At 40.9% G+C, this 20,236-nt stretch overlaps 1 protein-coding gene across 1 annotated transcript; it reads right to left on the bottom strand.

The window, feature by feature from the left end:
• Positions 1-3,233: 3,233 nt before the first annotated feature.
• Positions 3,234-16,166, bottom strand: CDR2 (cerebellar degeneration related protein 2; the record flags this gene model as incomplete). The annotated part of the gene is made up of 5 exons (XM_082006477.1): positions 3,234-4,101; positions 5,335-5,499; positions 5,766-5,914; positions 10,492-10,604; positions 16,088-16,166. The coding sequence occupies 5 exons, from the start codon at positions 16,164-16,166 to the stop codon at positions 3,234-3,236; spliced, it is 1,374 nt and encodes a 457-aa protein (XP_081862603.1).
• Positions 16,167-20,236: the final 4,070 nt, after the last annotated feature.

The following is a 20,236-nucleotide window of genomic DNA, read 5'->3' as shown; positions in this document are numbered from 1 at the left end:
CTGCGTTTGAAACAGTTGTGGAACAACTACGGGATTTCTTTTACTGGTGTAGGTCTTGAGGGATTTTTTGCATTAGTGTATGCAAGTACAGCAAGGTAAGTAACTGAGGGCACCCTCTGGATGGTATCCAGCTGTAGTTATCACATGGCAACAATGTAAAACCTCTATTTTGTGTAACTTTTTTAAATAAAATTTTATCTTGAAGGTCAGTTCTACCCTGCCTTGTATTTGTCCAAGAAGAAATGGAAGCTGCACCTGCTCCTTTTATAGCCTGAAGGCTTAGGGAGGAAGGAGAGGTCGGGAATGTTTTAGTAGAGGTTAGAGGTAGGTAGTAAACTGCTTTACATCATCCTGCTTGCATTATGTTCTTTAGGGGGTAGCCAGAGGTAGCTGTCAAGCTAAGGGCCTGTTGCACAAGATGCAGTAACCGATCGTTTCGTTACAGGTTTATCATCGAAGCGTGACTACAGTAGGATGTTCCTTATCTTATTGCAAGCATTGTAGAACATTGTTACTTCACTGTTCGTGTTCTTTGCTATAATGTTCATCACATGAGAAGCTCAAGGAGATTCTATTAATTTCATCTGCTTATGCTCAGGAAGGCTGAGTTGTTGACTGAAATAAGAAGATTAAGGTAGTTAATCCAGATGAGATTGGCTAAGAATATTGTTACCATGCTTATGGCGTTTCACATTTCTGTGGAAAACATCTATTTTTAAACTGCTAAAACTCCACCTTAGTTAAGAGTTTAACTATGTCACTATTATTGGGAGGTGTTTTAAGTAAGTTCAGGCAGCTTTTGCAGCCTTTGCCTGGGCCTGCTGCATGCACCCATGGCTGACGCTCCCTCATACAGCCCTGCCGCCATAGCATTACCTATGGCTGCATCTGTAAAGTTTCTCTCCAGGAAAGCCAGAGTCTGAGAGAAGCTGTGAAAGAAGAACCCAGCCTTGGAGGGTTTTATTGCACAATATGTATAGTTAAGTGTTTAAGTATGATACAGCCAGAGCTTAGCCATGGCACAGGTAGCCAAGGGGCAGTTACACTACAGAAGAATCAAGTGTTGCTGTAGAAATCTGGGAACACTTTATTTATATTTTTAAAGCATAAAAATTGTATATATGAAAGTGTTCTAAATTAGCCAACAGTAATAAACCACTGAAGATCACCCATTTAACCAAAACATCTGAATTGCTTTTATATAACTTTTGGTCCGGCAGGTGTGGCTCCCCCTTCCCCTGAAGTGGTGAGGAATATTAGTAGCAAATCATTTGTGACCAACAATGTCACGTCTTTCTCATTTAAGGCTACTGCTTTCCAGTATCTGAATTGGGCCAGACCTCCAGGTGATGAGGATCCAAGCAGGAGGGAAACAGTGACCATACAGTTAACCTGATGGCAGAACAACACTTTCCTTTTTTTTTTTTCCCCTCCCTTCCCCTCCTTTTTGTACAGCATGGACAAACACAACAATGAAGAGAAACTACAACGTTCCCTCTGCATTTCTATCCCAGACAGGCCTATCCTTTTCCATTTAGTGTAACCTTTTCAAAATACAAATTTAATGGGAACTCCATTTGAGCAATGCAGGAAAGATGGCAAGACTAGATAATGCAGGTGCCATCTGCACTGAGTTTACTGTTTCCTGGTTGGCACAGATAGGCATAATTATTAGTTACACATGTAGCTCGACTGGATTATTTATTTGCTTAGAAAAATATTCACAAGATTGAGATTCACATTTTTAAATTACTTTCAGAAAGCAGTACATGTTTTAGAGAAACTCTCAAAATACGAAGTCTTAATACTGCCACTGAAGGACAGCTGTACATAAGCTGAACAGGGTACAACGTAAGGCAGACAAAACTGCAACAGCAGCAGTTGAACTAAAGCTGAGAAATTGTCAACACCCTGACAACATATTGCAGCAGCTCAGACAGGCAGTAAGTTGATTCCCAGAACTGCTGACTAAATCGAGCTATGAGGCCCTTTATAAGGAGAAGGATGTCACCTTTCATTGTGCCTTTTCCCCCAGCCCTCACAACCTTTGTTTTCTTCACACTTTGAAGCAGTTTTAAAGAACATACTTCTCTATGTCCTTTTTTTTTTTTTTTTCAGAATTTGAATACATATGAATTATGATTAGGGAGTGGAGAAAGAGGGGAAGAACAACAGCATGGTTCCCCCATTTTCAGTAGGATATGTTCTGGCAGTGTTGTGTCCATCCTCCCACCCCGCAGGCAGCATGGAATAGGTCCACAGAAACTGACACTGGAAGCAATAGACAAAACAATATGATAAGGTTTTACCTGTCCCATCTCCCTCAAACACTTGGAGTTTGTGGTATGTAAGATTAAAAGCTATTCCATTATGTCAATGCTACTACTAAATTGCAACTTCCTATCTTACCAAATAATACACATAAAAATGTACTTTGCAGACATTCCACCAAAGAACAGTAGGTCTCAAATAACATACATAATCAGTTCACAGTATCTTGCCTTAAGACAAAGTGCCCTACATAAGAAACCATACCTAAAGCACCACGGAAACTTTACATCAAATCCTTTCTTAGTAGGAAGACATTTATACTAATCTGTGGGACAGCTTAGTGCATGTGAAAACATGGTATTAGCTTAAACCAAGCACAGTGCAGGCTGCTGTGCCAGCTCTTCCTCCTTGCCAAAGCAAGCTCAGCTAGACTGCTAACTTCATTCTCAAGAATCAAGGAGAGGCTGCCCGTGACACCGGTCAGTGGCTTTGGTTTTGTTCATTTTCTACACAGATGCAGTTACAGGGCTAGATAAATCACCTGTGAACCAGAGGAAAGCTTTAGTCTGGTTCCCTATGAGAAACACAACACAGATTTCTTAGCCCTGTTATTTTTGGACTGTACTAGGGAAACTAGTGTCAGTTACTGCTCTGGCCAGAGATGAAGTGTAGTGTGAAGTAGTAGTGTAGTACTAAGCTATGATGTTTGTTTGCTTTACAACCATGAGTTTGTGTGACAGCACTAAACGATATTAAATCTATTGCTACATAGGTACAGGGAAACTAGCTGTTAACTAACTAGCTTGTTAACTACAGGCCTACAAGCCAATTCAAAACATTCATTCTGAGTGCTCAAGAAACACATCAGTATAAGGGGTCTTCTGACATTTGTATAATGTTTTTCCCCTTCTTGACTAACAGATTAGTCATCAACAGAAAACGGGTCATCAGCATGTCCAATGTTACGGCTGAGAAGAGAGGGACTTATACTTAGCTCTGTGTTCATCTATTTCTTCCTTTGTTTTTCTGATACAGCTAAAAATTTCCTTGAAGAGCGCTTTATATTCAGGAAGAGCATTTGTGGGAGAGTCACTTAGCTCCACATTTGTGAATTCTTGATTGCTAGCTGAAAGATCATACTGGGTATTCCCCACATTTAGGTCTTTGGAATACTGCTTCAGTGTTTGTACAGCCTTGTGTTTCAAAGAATCTTCATCCATTTGACACTTCTTCAAAAGTTCCTCATACTTCACTTTCAAAGCATTATACTGAGCATCAACTTCATTAAGTACAGAGATGCCTCGCTGCTTCACAGCTTCAGCTCTCCTGATACATGTTTCTTCATGGCCCCTTAGAATGTCTCCCCCTGCAGCACTGCTTAGGAAGGTTTCACTGCTGCTCCGTTTCAGTGCCTTCTTCTCAAGCTCCGATACAGTCGGAAGTCCATCATCTGCTGGGCTCTGACCAAGCTCCCTTTCTAAAGACTCCTTGAATGAAATGAAAAAGGATTCTGGCACCAATTTCTCTGCATTATGGAATGTGTTTTCAGACTGTAGTATTTGTCGCATTTCAGCTACTTCCACTTCCAACTCCTCTGCACGAGCCCGATACAAGTCTACATCAACAAGCCTCTGTTCAAGGTCACAGTTTTCTTTTACCATAAGACTGTATTCCTCTTCCATTGTTACCCTCTTCTCTTTTTCTAGGTTAAGTTGGGCTTGCAGAACTGTAACTGCCTTTTTTAAGTTCTCATTTTCTTCTTCTAGAGGACTTAGCTGACTATCCATCGAAGTAATCTTTTCTGCAAACACATGATCATAAACAAAATACCTGCAGAAACAAAAGTATTATCGAATGTCAGAAGTACAGCTGACCACACCTCCTAAAGTTTTCCTGTCCTGGGTAAAGAATGACCGATTTCAACTGTGTGCTGACACACCTCAAAGCATACATAGCGGTCACTTTACTAACCTATCAGTCCATTTAATAACCAGAAAAGAGTTCATAAATTCTTATGTGCCATTAAATGAAGCCTCCCCGCTCAAGCAGAATGGCAGCTCGTTAAGTTCCAAGTTACAGACAAGCTTATTCAATAACTAGGCCTGCAACTTAAGTTTAAACAAACATTGCCTCCATGTATCATGCAATACTTTCTGACATGGGTTTTTTCTGTAGCACTCCACTCTTGTAAGTTCTGTCACTATTGATTGTGGAAACAAGCTTCAAAATTGACAAGGCAATGCTGTAGGCTGGTATTTCCACAAGCCTTTGGCAGCTTGAAGGAATCCACCTATCTTTTGAATTGTCAAGAAATAACTTCTTTTTGGGTGTATGGATTTGTTCTACAGTCCTACCTCCATGTAGTGCTGAAGCCCAGACACAAAAGCCTGTTCTGCCTGTCTGGGGAGGTGCTTCACTTGTGAAATTACCTTCTAGGACTGAAGCTAGTTTGAGCTTTTACCCCAGGTGATTGTCCTGATAGGCATACTAATGCAGTTCAGCTGGGTAAAACTGCTCTAAATTTAAAAAGCAGCCCAGAGCTCCAGGCACTATTTTACCAGCTTAAGCATAATTTTAACCAGCTTAAGATCAGGAAAGCTTTTGCAGGAATCCTGCCTTCCTTAAAAAGAAGATACCCTTTCCTTGGATGTCTGTGGGTAAGTCACAGAAAATAGTTTGCATTTAGGATGCTTGTTTTTCAGATTATCTCTGTGTGTGTGCTTTTATCTGACTGAAAAAAGCAGGGTGCAAATCACTGCAAACTTTCTAGGCTACAATTTGATTAGGCTACAATTTGATGTGGATGGAGACTTTGGGAGAAAACCTTTCAAGGCAGAAAGTGGAACCTGCAGTTCTTCTTGCACAAAGACTAATGCAGGCTAGAAGTATGCTAGGAGCAGTGGCAACACCACACAGTGCAGGACTGTGCAGATGTTTGCTAGTTGTGAACATTAGATGTTTTTCTGTTTGCTTGTTTGACAGCTGTGCATGTGTCTTAGTTTTTAAAGCTCTGCTTAAAATAACTTCAGTATTCTCTTTGCTATACAAGGTAAAAAGTCTTACTGGCGAAGGTCATACAGCTCCTTCAAACAGGAGAAGCTATGCATTGATCTTGGCTGGTCAGATCTCTCATGGCTCATCCGGCCTCGTCCAGACTTTTTCAATTCTTCTACTTGTCGTTGCAGGTCATCTATGTGTGTTTGCAGATTTTCAATAGTGTCTGTCAAGCTAAAAAGGTGAAGGACTGCTGTTAAAACATTTGAGTGTTTAGTCAATGACATGGTAATTTCCCATCCCCTCATATTGTAGCTTCTTCTCTGAAAGCTGCTCTTTGGCCCCAGAAGACCTTTAAATAAAACTATCCTTTCAATTTAACAGTATTGTAGAACAACACTAGACAGAGACAGCCACCCAATAACTATACAAATACACTTGGACTGCGCTCTTTCATGTTATCAACTGGGGTAGGAGGGGATCTAGTATAAGTTTGTTACCTTAATATCTTTTGTTGTGAAGCTCTACTCTCTGCAACTAGCTTTTGATTAGTGTCTTCTAGTTCCCTTGCTGTCACATCCAGCTGTTCGTAGACTTTTGCATGCTGATCATTCATCTGACGCAAGAGCTCCACTTGCTTTGTGAGGTACTGCAAGACAGTATTGTTGTCACTAGTTTATACTTGAAGCACAGAGACAGGACTCCTACTCTGCATTTTTACTCATATTCATAGAGGAACTACTATGTTTCAGACATGTAGATTCCGGTGGCTGCTTTGGTAAGTGTTCAGCTGAAATGGCGCCATCAGTAACTGAGCTAGCCAGCTTGCCTTTGTCAGGGAGGTCAACCCAGGCTGATCAACTGGCCTTTTATCCAGAGGAGTTGGGTATGGTTGTGCAAGCTATGTCCATCTATCCTTGCCGCAGCTAGGCTTTTGCCAGTACCTCATCCTGCTGCATTGGGTTTGTCTGTACTGCAGCCGTCACTAATACAGCCATGAATCCAGACTTCAACATAGCCCTTGACTATCCACTGAGTCCTTTTAAAAATTGCATTGGGCTCCACCAGAAGTTTTCTAACAGTGTTGACCTAGCAATTTTCCTAGCATTAAAACTGAAATATTGGGTAGCACCATCCATAACTAAATTTCTTTTCAGCTGACCTAAGGTCTTCCAGTCTGAAGCAACATTAGGTTCAGCAGAATAGAATTTAGGTTGTGGTCACACTTAAGACAATATGTAGGCTACTGTGTGTCAGGGAGTATAATCAAATTACTGAATTCAATCTGTAGTTACCCACAGGGAGCTATTGTAGTTACTGTAATGCCAAGCAAAGGTCTCCTGCCTTTTTAAAAAAACAAAACAAAACACTCTACATGAAGTACTCTCATTTTAATCCTTTTTAGTTTCACAATTAACAACATAGACTGTTAACTTTCTTGAATCGTATCAGAAAGCTTGGAATTCTCAGTCTAAGAGCAGTTAAATACAAGTGTCTTATGTTGTCCCACCTAGGACAGACGTGAAAAAAAAACTTAACCCTTCAAGTCAGAAATATTTTGTTCTTACGTAGAATTTATTTCTTGCAATATATTCTGTATTACTACATGCTACTTACTGAAAAGTAAACTCTACATAGGAACATCCAGCAGACTTCTAGGCCGAATTAGTTCTCTTTACATTGGTCTGTTACATACTGAAAACTTCTAATATTCTACTTAACCTTTTACCTCATTAAAAAGATTGATGGGTTTACATTTTAGGCAATTTAAGAACTGATAATAAGTTAATCTAGGACTAGTAACTGCTACATACAGACCTCTAGAAGATCAACACGATAGCAGTTGGCTAGATCCTTTCATAGCCTGTGCGCACATGACAGAGGATTTACACAAAAATAGTACATGGATTAGCAGCAGAATCTCAATGTGACCCATTTCAGATAAACTTTCCCTATTGGTTATTCTCAGAAGGAGCTGGAGATCTTCAGATTTTCTTCAGCAGAAGAAGTGTGGCTAAGCAGAAACCAAGGCTTTGGTGCCAGAATTAGATGTTACCACTTATTAGAATGGGCTCTTGTAGAAGTTATAGACGAATAGAAGAGGTGAAGCACCATTTTCTCCACCTCGCATCTCCAGTGCTGGCGTCAAGTTGGCCTGGTATGACCAGGCCGTCAAAGCAAAGTATAGATGTGGTAACAAATACTTTAGAAGTTCACATTTGTTCTACCTCCCATGCAACCAAGCACCTAACATGAAGCAGCAGTTGAGACTTCTTGCATTCTACGGCATGATAAAAGGAGTGTCAGTATTTCTGAAGTCTGAATGTTGAGAACCGATTCAGACAGGAATAAAGCTGCCCTTTCAATCCAGCATTTATTACATCTACAATGATTAGTTAGTAGCACACGTGTCAGCACAGAGGTCAGATATAGTGATCCGAGGCTGTAAAACCCTTAATATGTTAGTGTTTAATATATTAGATGTAATCTTAAGCATCCCAAAGCCTTTGACCCTTCCTTTTCAGAGCAGACAAGGCAGTGCCATTCAGAATTTCTTAGCCAGTTAAAGACTTCACTACCCATAAGATGTGAATTGACAGGAAAAAAACACACCAAAGATTTACACTGATATACTGCACTGAAAAAACTAGTCAAAAACACAGCAGTGTAGCTATAGGAACAGCTGAAAGATCACCTTTAGGTTACAGAAACAAGCAGTTGAAAGTTGGGAAGAATCGAGCATAGAGACTGGATATGCCACTTGCACATCTATCGTGTACAGCGGGATATCCTGCGTTCCCACAAACACAGAAATATAGGTATGAAAATAACTGACTGAACTGCTTTTACCAGTTAAGAAGTACTGCACCTTGCATATGCTAACTTTATTCTCCTCTGTTTCAGTGAATTCCTGTAACAATCCCTTATGCCAGTAAGCTAATATATTCAGTTCCTCCATCTTGAGGTTTTCTCTGGGTATTTGAAGAAGGTGTTCATTTGATTTTCCCTTTTCTAGCAGAAATCCAGATACGAGAGAGATTTCTTTGGAGAAATGTCTTGAGTTGCTAATATGCTTTTAAACTGCATTGGGAAAAGACAAGATTAAGACAGGTGGTAGAACAGAGAAGATAGAATGTTATTACGGCAGATAGGAATACAGGAAGTTGGACAAATAAAGGCACAGGCACTATTTATAGGTCAGAAGCATGACAAAAACGGTTCTCTCGCCCCTCTTGGAGGGAGCTAATAGGACAACCCAATATACACCCCTACCCATGCTGGGGGAGAGGAGGAAAGAGAAGAAACAGGTATCAGATAAAGCCTTCAAAAAGCAGTATTGAACAAGTCTTGATTTGTTTTTTTGATTGGTGTAGCCAAGCAAGATAGTGGGACAGTAAGTCTGTCACCATCTGAGGTTGTCTGAACATACAAGTACTTGACCCTGCAACACACCAACTATAGATCACTGCTGGAAGGACACTTCTGACTGCTTCCTGGTGCTAAAGCTCTCTTATGTAGTCAACAAACAGTAACCCACCAAAAAAACTTGAGCAAATAAAGCAACAGGCTTAAAGCAACAGGATATTACATCCTTAATGGCACTAGACTGTTTCTATAAATGGATGCAGCTTAGCAATCATATATTTTCTGTATTTCAAGATAGCGTTAAAGTACAGCTGCTTATTAAGTAGCAACACTCAATGAGCCAGGTTAGGTATCTATTGGAAGTTATGCTGTGTTATTTCAAAAGGTGTGTTGTAACTGTGTTAAACACTTCCTTAAACATGGTTGTTCATACAGGCGTTGAACCTTAAGTAGAACAGTATTTGTGTAGCGCCTTGAAGTGTTTGTCCTTTCTAGATCTTATGAATTAATCTTTTTATAAAAACCATTCATGGCAATGAGTTATTTTAAGTCTCTGCATAAGTAAATACATTTTTTGTAGTGCTGTGGCACTAATACAAATATCAGCCATTCCAACCATTGTATCGTAGAATGAATAGGATAACAAAGATGACGTTTAGCACATAATAGAGAAAAGAGCCCAAATATAAAACAGAAGTATCTTAAAAAAACCTGCACCCAGAAATTGTGCACCCCCTAATAAAAATGCTGCATTTGTGTTAACATGCCTAAAGACATCTAGATATCTACAAGTACTAAGCTTAGGATTCTTCAAGTGACCTGTTACCACTACAATGGTAAGTGTTTTAAGCTGCAGCTGTACAAAATCCACACACTGTCTGTAATTGCTTAAGTACTGCTTGCATAAAGTAACTCAGGTTTTGTAAAAATCTAGTGTATACCAGTCACAGCCTGTTCCCTGTGATTCGTACCAGAACCAAACTGAAATGCTGACTACATTTCCAATATGTAGTCAGTCAGCAAAGTACTGAATATTTAATAATTTAATTAGACATGCATTGCCCTCTGATAGCTTAAAAAAAAAATATTATTCTGACAAATGGTAGGTCTGCAAGAACACAGCAATATTAAAAAAAAAAAAAAAAAAGGCCAAAAATGGCCAGGTTTTTCCACCAAGTAATACAAAGATGAGTGGTTTTGAAAGGGTGGTTATGATATTTTCCACACCCCATCCCCAAAAATACAGAACAATATATCCACTATACCTTGTATTTAGATACTGTTTAAGTGTTTGGTTTTGCTGGTGGGATTTTTATTGTTGTTTTTGGTTGGGTTTTGGTTTATTTCTTCCTTTTTTTTTTTTTTTAATTGAAGTAGACTTTAGCTCCCTTTACCACAGCTTAGGTTAGTGGAAGTATATATCCTTAGACCTAAATACTTATCAGCATTTAAATTTCAGTATGGTAACCACTAACATTTTCATGTAATAATTTAAATTATTCATGTATTTATCATATATTTTAATGTAATTTTACCTGGCAGGATCAGCAAAGTTTAGCAATAAAATAATTGAAGTAATTTTTCTGTACAAAAAGAAGAATACCAGTCATTTGTCATTAAACAAGCCAAATCCAACATGAAGTTTAATGGCATAAAGCTTCCAGTAATCAGACGAACAGTTCTAACTATGGTCTAGCCTATACAAGTTCTCAAATTCTCAAAGTGGCAGAACGGGTTAAAGATTGTTCAGTATTTTTCTTTAAAGTGTTCATCAGATGTCAAGAAATTCAGATTCTTAACTTATGTGCTATTATGTTGTGGGTCTAGAAGCTTTAACACTTGGATCCCTTAAATATTTACCTCTATCTCCTGCAGTTGCTCTTGATTTGTCGCATACATTTGCTGTAAAGATTCTTCTAGTTCAGTGTTACGGTCCAGTAGTGTCTTCCCAAGCTCAGCAGCAAGGTGAAGATCTAAACAAGAAATCATGGTTGCACATAAGTTAGAGAGCCAATAATCTAATTTTAAAGCATTTTAATCAAACACTTGAGGTGTTTTCTTATTACTATTATAACTGCTCTAAGTTATTTCCAGTACCCAAAAAGAAAGTTAGCTTATACTTAAGTAGAACGTTCATATACCATCTATAATGCAAGTCTAAGTCAGTCCTGAAACCTAGAAGATATGCTTATTTCATGAAGCTTCCTTAGTTCCTCCAGCCACAGGTCAAACACATTCAGCTATCTTCACTTCCCACTATCTGCCTAGTACTGCACCAGGATCTCTACCCAAGGTGTCTGTTAGCTACACTTCACCATGCTTACAGCACTCATATTTTAGAGGAATAAGCATAAAAAAAACCTGAAGTGTTCATCAGGCTAGACCCAGGCCAAAGCTGACCGCATTCTTTCTTTGCTGTTCTTCCCCATTACCCCTTCACCAGCTCATACAGGATCAAAGTGCTAAATGAGAGTTTCAGATGTTTTTTAAGGTGAAACAATAATATTAAAAGACATAAAACTGATAAAGAAGTGTAGCTATCCTACTTTTCAAGCTCATAAACCTAGGAGACAAGAATTGTTTCATGTGCTCCAAAACATCATTTTAGATGTTATTTGTTCTCAGGCACTTAATCTCAATTTCACTTCAGTCATCTTCAATCACCTCCAGGGTGCAGTGACTGTAGTTGTTTCAAATTATGAAATAAGTCATCTGAACACTCAGTTCCTTTCTAGAGGGAAGCTTGATATTTGTTCAACAGCATCAGTAGGGCTAGATATTCTGTATTACTATGTTTAAAGAAGTGTAATTTAAAAGCTAACATAATGTGACAAAGAACTAAATCTTAGTGTTATTGCTAAAATTTTAGTTAAGCTGTGCAGGGTGTTACACATTAAGAATCCAACAGATTTCCAAAAATCTTTAATTTTCCACCTCATTCGCATCACCTGGACCGTGGCCAGGTTGTCTCCTGCTCGCGTGCAATACAATCTTGTTAGTTTTCACATAGAACTAGCATCACTAATGGGGGAGAGACAGAAGAAAAGTCAAGAAAAACTTAGATTCACCTCAAGACAACTAAAATTAATATACAAGAGACATGTATTGCATCATCAGTAGCTGTAGCTAGATCAGAAAACACATTCCATTTTCATTTGATTAAGATGCCCTTGTTTTAACATGTTATCTTGCCTCTTTCCTGCCCTTTCCCAATTATCTTATCAGCTAGTCATTGTAATAGATAGAACACTGTTCCAAAGATTGTTTTGTGCTAACCTTCAGCTTGGCAGCCTGTCTAAAATGATTACTCCATCTTACATACATAAGCCAAAGACCAAATTCAGACTTACAAGGACAAGTGAGTAGGAACATTTGTCTATTAAGTTGTAGATGTCCAATTCTGGCAAAACAACAGCTGTGGTATTCTTTACAGCTACAGTGCATTGTTTCCTACCTTAAGGTCAGATTCTTAGAATAATTGCCACAAAAAAATATTTAAAACAAGTCACACTGTGCAGGAGTTCTTCCCAGTTTCAAAAGATGTATGACTAGGAGCCACATGGCATAGGGATCTATCCCTAAGAGTTTATCCTCACATAGCTTTTTCATTGTAACACCACTTGTTAAGAAGCACAGCCTATTCTAGAGCTGGGGTTTAAAGTATTTGGATAAGGAAACATTAAGGCATCCTTGCTTAAGTTTTTCCCATTTTTAAACAGAGGTTGTACATTGTTTACCCATGGACAGAATAACTCCCAGTCAAACACCAAGCTGTTTGTTTTATCACATAGCAAATACTGAAGGAGAAGAATAGCTCAAACTGACAGCAAATTTAATTATTTTGGGAAGCTTTCCATTTTGGCAGTGTTAGGTTTATGGTTGGACTCCATGATCTTCAAGGTCTCTTCCAACCTAAATGATTCTATGATTGTGGAATACTATAGTCCTCAAATCCAGTCAATCTATCATCCTATCAAAAATGCAGTCCCGATGCACAAGTTCTTATACTACACAGATCTTTACTAGGAGCCACAGTCTTTAATGCCAGTCAACAATACTGGCATCATTCAAGGCAAAGACTGAAAAGTCCATTCTTTTATTTTAATAGAGTAGAGTAAGAGATTTAGAGAGGATTTAGGATTATGTTAAAGACGTAATGCATAATAGCATTACTTGCTGCCATTTGCCTTCCCAAAGTGAAAGTCTATTTTGATGTTTAAGTACATTTAAGAGTTGATAGTTTCATTCTTAAATGCCCCCTCATCTACTAAATCAAATAGCACATACTACACAGTACTCTGAATAAAATGTGAATAATAGAATTCATGTCATTATACTTACACACTCATTCTGTTCGTTAGAATGGCAGAAGCACAAATGAGTTACTATGGGAGAAGCATGCTATTTTGTAATTAAGGCAATTTGTTTCCAAGGGGGAGGAGACAAGTGGAAGAGCTTAGGAACATGCAATAAACCCCTAACTCCTTAAGAAAGCAAGAACTGAAACAACTTCACCTCTTCAAAAGTTAAGAATTTGCTTTGAATTCATTTTTCTACATTGCTAAGTACCTATAGGCCCTACAAAGAACAAATGTTAAAGAGATGTGCAATAGGTATGTTCTCCAGATACAGAAGGAAAACAGTTAATTTACATTTCCCAGTTACTGTACAATACTAGAAGCACGCTGCATTTCTGTTGTAAATTTATGTAAAGTAACAGCTAAATTCTGCCACAGACACGCATTTTTCCTTTTCACCATGTAGATGCAAGCAGAGAGGTTTTTAATAATGCCAACTGCATACGTGCAGATCTTAAGATCTTCGTTTTAGTAAATCTGATCAGTTGCACTGGTGATGTACAGCTCCATCAGAATCTCTAAACCAAAACAAGACTTCAATGACAGGTCTTCCATGATGTTAAACAGCCCTCACTTACTAGCATATCTGCACAATCTCTTTTGGCAGTGTTACTATAATTGAGAACAAGATAAGAACAGTACCAAAATCCTTCTTTTCTACTTTTCCATAACTCACCTAACAAAATGATTCATAGACTTTTCAAGCTAAAAAACAGCAAAAGGCATTAGTAGTGCAAGATATACAATTAAGCCTGGTTGAAGTTTACTTAACTGTAAAATTAAACCCATTTTTTTTAAACTCAGCTTCATATTTCTTACTGTTCAGATTACCCTCTGTTCTGTTTAAGTAACAGCAAGATGTAAAAAGAGCTGTTATAGAAAAGAATTCTTTTTCAAAGGTCAGCATACTGCAGCAAAACATGGATGTAGCAGAAGGAAGGATGGCTGTTCCCATCCTTCAAAGAATTCCATGAGCATTCTGTTTTCATGAACAGCATGCCAGAAAAGCCCACCTCCATTGTAAAAGCAAAAGCTTTTGGTGCGTACCAAGATTTGTCAAAGTTCTTCCAAAACCCTACCCCAATTTTAAGACTGGCTGACAAGGACTACAAGTTTGTTTCAGAGTGCTGCTTAAGGTTTTACAACCTAGGTTTTCTCATAAACCTACGCCTCAGTTTTTAAATGTGCACCAATTGTTTGGGTTGTGAAAAGTTTAAAGAGATCTTGATAAGCAATCTTACTCGTCTGTTTACATACACTGGTATTGCTTAGTCTTAGGAGGAAGAAAAGTACCTTTCAGACTCCAGGAATAAAGTATAACAGAGCATTTAAAAAACATTCCTGTAAGGGATTTCAACTTGCCCATCAGTTTATTCTCCTCCTTTCTCTTTTGGCAAGGTTATTGGTCACTTCCATATAGGCTTGTAAAGAGATAATCCCCCAAAAAAGATTGCTCAAATGTCGAGAGAGCATTAACCAACCCTCAAAATGCAGTAGCCTCTAGAACGGAATACTGTTTCTTAAAAGCTCAGAACAGAGAGCCAAACGGTGATTATTTTATTCATTTTAATTAAAAGATGAAATTATAGAAACATCAATAAGGCAAGAGGTCAGCTGCTGTATGTTGTTAAGTCTCTTTATAGAGACTTCTACCCCATAAACACTGACATAGTAAAAACATTGCTAAATCATGTCTTCCGAGTTTCAACTCTCTTCCCTTTGACAGCAAACTACAGCTTCAGGATCTTATTTAAATTAATTGGTTTGTATCCTAGAGCCATGAAAACATCTATTTCGAGCAAAGAGTACCTAAAATACAGCTTTCAAACAGTTAGCTATTTTATAGTCAAAGCATACAATTAGAGACCTATTCCTGTCTCAAAAAAAGTTTCTGCTGTCAAATGCCTGACTCTCGGTGTGAAAACGGCTTACCTAGGAAGAGCTTTCAAAAGTACCTTTCTGTATGGTTTGTAGTACAGTAAGCACCTACTAATCCCAAGAATTAAGGTACTTCAATGTAAAAGCCAAAAGCATAAGGCTGGGACAGGTTTGCAGGAAGCCACTTCACAGCTTTGAGCTGGCCGTTTAAAAAAACCTCAGGATTAATAACAAAAAGTAGAACTAAGTAAATACCACTCATAAATGCACTAAGCTCTTAAGGAAATTGCACATTCTTTCCGCATCATGTCTGTAGAAGATTTTTAGTGCAATTATACTTTCTGTAGTCCTGTGACTCCTTCCTCACCTATGAGATGAGGATAACACTTACCTCTTGCATGTAGTGTTTAAGATCTAGTGACAGAATGACATACAGGCGCTAGATAAATATAATTCTGATGCTGAAGGTGGAGTTATTCGTGTATTTTAAGAAGAAAACTTAGAAAGCACTGAGTAATGGATCTGCAACTAATCGAGCACAGCTACATGTACAACTTCATCGACTGTAAGCCCCTATAAAAAGGGGTTCAACAGGGCGCAATTTAGCAGCCCACCCCGATGCCTCCAGCGCCCGCTACTTCCAGCGCCTACGCTGAATAGCTGCTTTACGTCCTGTCAAGGTGCAACTTTTCGGAGAGCCGCTTCCCTCCCTCCCGGGCGGAGAGGGACCAGGCACAATTCAACTCGGCTGCAGCAACGCCTTCCATCAAACAAAGACGGCTGCAATCTTTACCGGTAACAGCGATCCCTCTGCCTACGCGCCCCGGGCGGCGGGAAGCACGGCCGTGAGGGGAGCCTGGGCTCCCGGCTGCGACACTCGCCGGGCGGAACAACCCCCCTCCCGCCGCCGCGCGACCCTCGCCGGCGGCTTCGGCCCCCTCACGCCCTCCCCGCTGCCCCACCCGAGCGCCCGGCGTCCCTCCGGGCTCCGCACCGCCGTTGTGGCGGTACCCCGCGCCCGCCCGCCACCGCCTTCCCTCACACGCCCGCCTCGCCGCCCGCCACGGCGCCTTCCCCACATGCCCGCCTCGCCACAGCCCTTGCCCTCACGGCCCCTTCCCTCACACGCGCGCCTCGCCACAGCCCCTTCCCTCACACGCCCCCCGCGGCGGCGGCTCCTCACGGTCCGCCGCCCCTCCCTCTCCCCCGCGCCGGCTCACCTTGCTGTAGGTCCTGCTGGTCGTACCAGGGCTCATCCTCACGGATCTCGAACTCCTCCACCAGGCTGTCGGCCAGCATCACGCCCCTTCCCCTCACGGCGCGGCGGGAGGACGAGGCAGCAGCGCTGGGACGGACGAGTGCCCCCGCACCGAACGACGGCAAAGCAAGGCAAGCCAGCAGCCGCCCCTCTCCTTAAAAGCCGCCTCCGGCCATTGCCGAGCGTTTCCGGACTTTGCCGAACCTCTCCCCCTTCTGGTCGGGCTGCGGGAAGCTGCCGGCGGCAACGTGGCAAGCTACAGCCGCCCGCCCACTGTCTCCCCGCGATTCAAACACAACACCCTCTCCTCCCCTGCGGGGAGCCAATGGGAAGCCGCCCGCCGGACAGATCGAAAGGAGGATAGACCGGTCACAAAGCGAAGTCATGTCAAGCCGCCAATAAGAACAAAGAGAAGGTTGGCCCGGGCTAATTAAGCCCCGCCTTAGCAGCCAGCTGCGCAGCCTCCCGTCAGAGGAGGTGGGTTAGAGTCTGTGGAAGGGGCGGTGGTTGCTGGGGCTCCGAAGGGTTAATGGCGGGGCGCGGTTACTGTGGGGTATTCCGGTGGGTCTGCGGCGGAGGAGAGCTGGCACAGACCGGGGTGCGGCAGCGCGACTAGGCGTAGGGAAAGCTGTGGCCCCTAGTTGCCCCGTGTTGGGAGCCCCCGGGATGCACTGAGGGAAGAGCCTGGGAGGAGCGGCTCGGACCCCGCGCCGCGGCTCGTCTCAGCCGCGTCCCCTCACCGGCGTCGCGCCCAGGTGTGGGTCGCGTTCCTGCTGCCTCCCGGGGGAGCCCTGCCGCCGGGGTGCGGAAGTGGAGGGGAGAGCGCGACCCGCGGGAGCACGTAGCCGTGGCCGCTGCCGTCGCGTCCGAACGCGGCCGTCTCCAGCCCCGCGTGTCGGCCGGGTGGTCACTGCTCGCTCTCGCCTCTTTTCTTTGCGAGGAAGAGGGAGCCGCGCCCCGTATATGGGGAGCTGCTGAGGAAAAACTGGCTTGATTTGCCCAGTTTTAACAGATGAGCACCTCCAAACTGCCAGTGTCGCAGGTTTCCAGAGCCCCCAGACTTCCCCGAGTCCGCTTCACGGCGCTTGGGCAGCCGTAGCATCGCGGGCTGGGAAGAGTGGCGGCACTCGACCAGCTTCGCCGGCCCTCCTACTCCAGGTGCTTTCTGCTTGCGTCTCCCCTCCGCCTCACCAGCACTTCCCCTTAGTATCACCCTTGGGACTAGGAACGCGCTTATTCTTAGTTCTCTCTTAATGTGGTTCAAGTCATGGAAGAAAGATGAGGAAGATACTGGTGTCCAACCAGTTTGTCAGGACTGGGGGCATTACGCTGCAGTTTGGGAGCCAGTGCAGCAGAGCATGATGTCAGCTAGCATGCTTCAGCCAAAATTTATTACTGCTTGGGAATCCACTTTTCTTCTTTAGACACATGCTCTACTGATTTTAGTGATTGTCATCCAGCTCTGGGAGAAATGCAAGTAACGTCACACTGCACCTCGCTGTTTTAAACAGTCTGTTCTTCTGGCTCATCTGTACGAACACAGTTGTAACCACTAGAAACTCCTGAAACCGATTTGCCATCTGTGAGTCACAAAATGTCAACACCTGTGCTTTAACTTGGTCAATATAAAGGCTCACTATTAAGAAGAGGGAAGGGATACTCATGCATGATTTCATTGTAGTACAATTAAAGAGCGCATCTTCTGGGAAAGGAAGTGTGGTACCTCAACTTCTAATTGAACCTATTTCATAAACAAGGTCCAGAGCCAGATGTACCAATTAGTGTAAAGAGTTGTGTCAGATCCTGCACATTACAATTAGTCACGGCACTAGAGGCCTGTTTGCGTATTGTTAGAAGGTTTTTGTTGAAGAAATTTCAAATTTTGTGTTTCTTAACTTTCAAATTTTCCAAAGCTGAGGGGACTTTTTTTTTGTGTGTGTAGGATGGAATTGAGTCAAACGTGACTTGAGAAATGATTGTTAGTTTGCTGGCAATGTTAGTGTGAAGCACGTTTATTGTTGGTGCTCATGGAATTTGAGGGAAATGAGAGTCTCCTAATTCTCTCTTCGAAGACCCATGCAGGGGACCCCTGGGAGAAACAGAGATGAAATGTCTACCTTCCCTAAATCACTGCATCGACTATATTTGTGAAGGCTTGAACATGCATTTTTTTTTAAAAAAAGTGACACTCATCAATAACATACTTATTGCAATGATGTTCATGGGTAGTAATATCAAACTTATTTTTAAAAATAAACATTTCAAATGGGCATCTTTTTAATAACCTTATTCTTCATTTTAGGTTTCTCAGTAAGTTTGTGAAACCAAACTTGTTACAAAAATGCAAAATTACATCACCTGAAAATGGAATTGTCTCTACAACTGTAGCTCTGTGAAAAATAAGCTTGAAAATATACATCATAATCATCCTCAAATATCTAAAAATTCAGGCATAGTCTTAAAATAAATTGGCTTTAGGAAAAAAACAAACTTGCTTCAAGTTGTCAGCTTGATTTTTTTTTAATTTTTCTTACCTGTAAAGTGTGGTTATCTACTCTTTCCATCTTGTTTCATATTAGAGCATTTTAAACGTATATGTAAAAATGCATCCACATCTTCAAGAATTCTTTTGCTGTGTTGAGGGGGTGGAAAAACTGCTGTTCCTTCATCTACCTTAGCCAAAATAGACACTTCTCCAGTCCCTACCTGACATGCAGCTTTTGCCTGGCCCTCACCTGGCAATTAGGAAGTTGCCATCTTCCCTCACAGCAGCTGCTCTTCAGCCACCTGGTAAACCACAGGAAGGTTGGAAACAGCCTTGTTTTTAATTTCCTGTTTCCTTCATGGTCGTTTATATGAGGGGTTGAGGGAGCTGCTTATAGATCTGCTTATCAAGCTGACCAAGCAGATACTCAAATTAAGTATGTTGATGGATATTTGAAAACTGCGTTTAGGACAAAACTGTTAATATGCAGAGGAGCGAAGTGACAAAAAGCAGGTTGTAAAGGTCTGGAGTTAGTGTGCACAGTAAGGCTGAAATTTGAACCTGAAGTATCTCCAAATTAATGGCAGACAGTTTCCTTCAAATAGATGTAAAGATGAATAAAGCCTCAGTTAAAAACAGATACCTGGGAGAAGTATTTTTGTATTTGGCTTACAGAATCAAATGTGGTCAAGGACTACTTTAAGGTAATCATTACTCTGCTTTAAAAGGTAGAGGTTCCCTGGAGCTACCTACTTCCATGGGATAGTTTATACCAAACATGCTTAAGTTAATTGCTAGATAGATGGAAAAAGTCAGCATCTTAAAAAATTCTTGGCTGAAGATCTGTTTGATATATTAAAGAACTCTATTGTTGGGCTGAATCTCTGTTATTTGGACATACTTAAAATGCTGTACATGTGTTACTTGCTAGATTTTATTTACATGCAGTCTTTTGTAGAATGAAAATGTTTAAACTATTAAAAGGTGTTTTGATTGTTTTATGGTTTCTATTCATATCTCATTAGTTTATTAGGTGAAACTATTGCTTCCATGGCTTGTTAACAATGAACATTTAAAAATACGAGGACAAAACTTATTATTTGTTTGAAAGAAATATTCATCTAAGTGCATGCTGCATTTGACATTCATAGCAATGGAATATGTAAGGATATAAATTGAGTCACTTCATTCCTACACAGTCCATAATTTTAAAACTCCGTAGCTAACAAGAAAGATGTAAAATGCATGCAATTACTTTGAATGCTACGCCAAGATTAGTGTTGTCAATAGCAGACTTTTATATTGAGTCTGTGCACCAGATAAGAAAGGATTCTTTTAAATTTTTGTTCATTGGTTTTTATGCACTGATTATATTTAGAAATGTCACTGACTTCTTAATATTTTGCATCTATTCAGTTTTGTGCTCAGTGTCTTATAACTCCGTAAAATGTGTTTCTCATTTACAAAAAAAGGAAGTAAGAACGGGGAGGTTTTCCTCTAAGAATACATTTCTACACCTCTGAAACAAGCGAATCTCCTGTGTCATTTTAATTTGTAAAACTATTCTACCAACTATTCTAATTCTTTTTTGTAACTTGAGGAAGAAGAGAGTTGTACTTGTGGAAG

The sequence above is a fragment of the Phaethon aethereus genome, assembly GCF_964289735.1.
Source record: "Phaethon aethereus genome assembly, chromosome: 15".
NCBI lineage: Eukaryota > Metazoa > Chordata > Aves > Phaethontiformes > Phaethontidae > Phaethon > Phaethon aethereus.
This window is presented reverse-complemented; position numbering and strand designations above follow the sequence as displayed.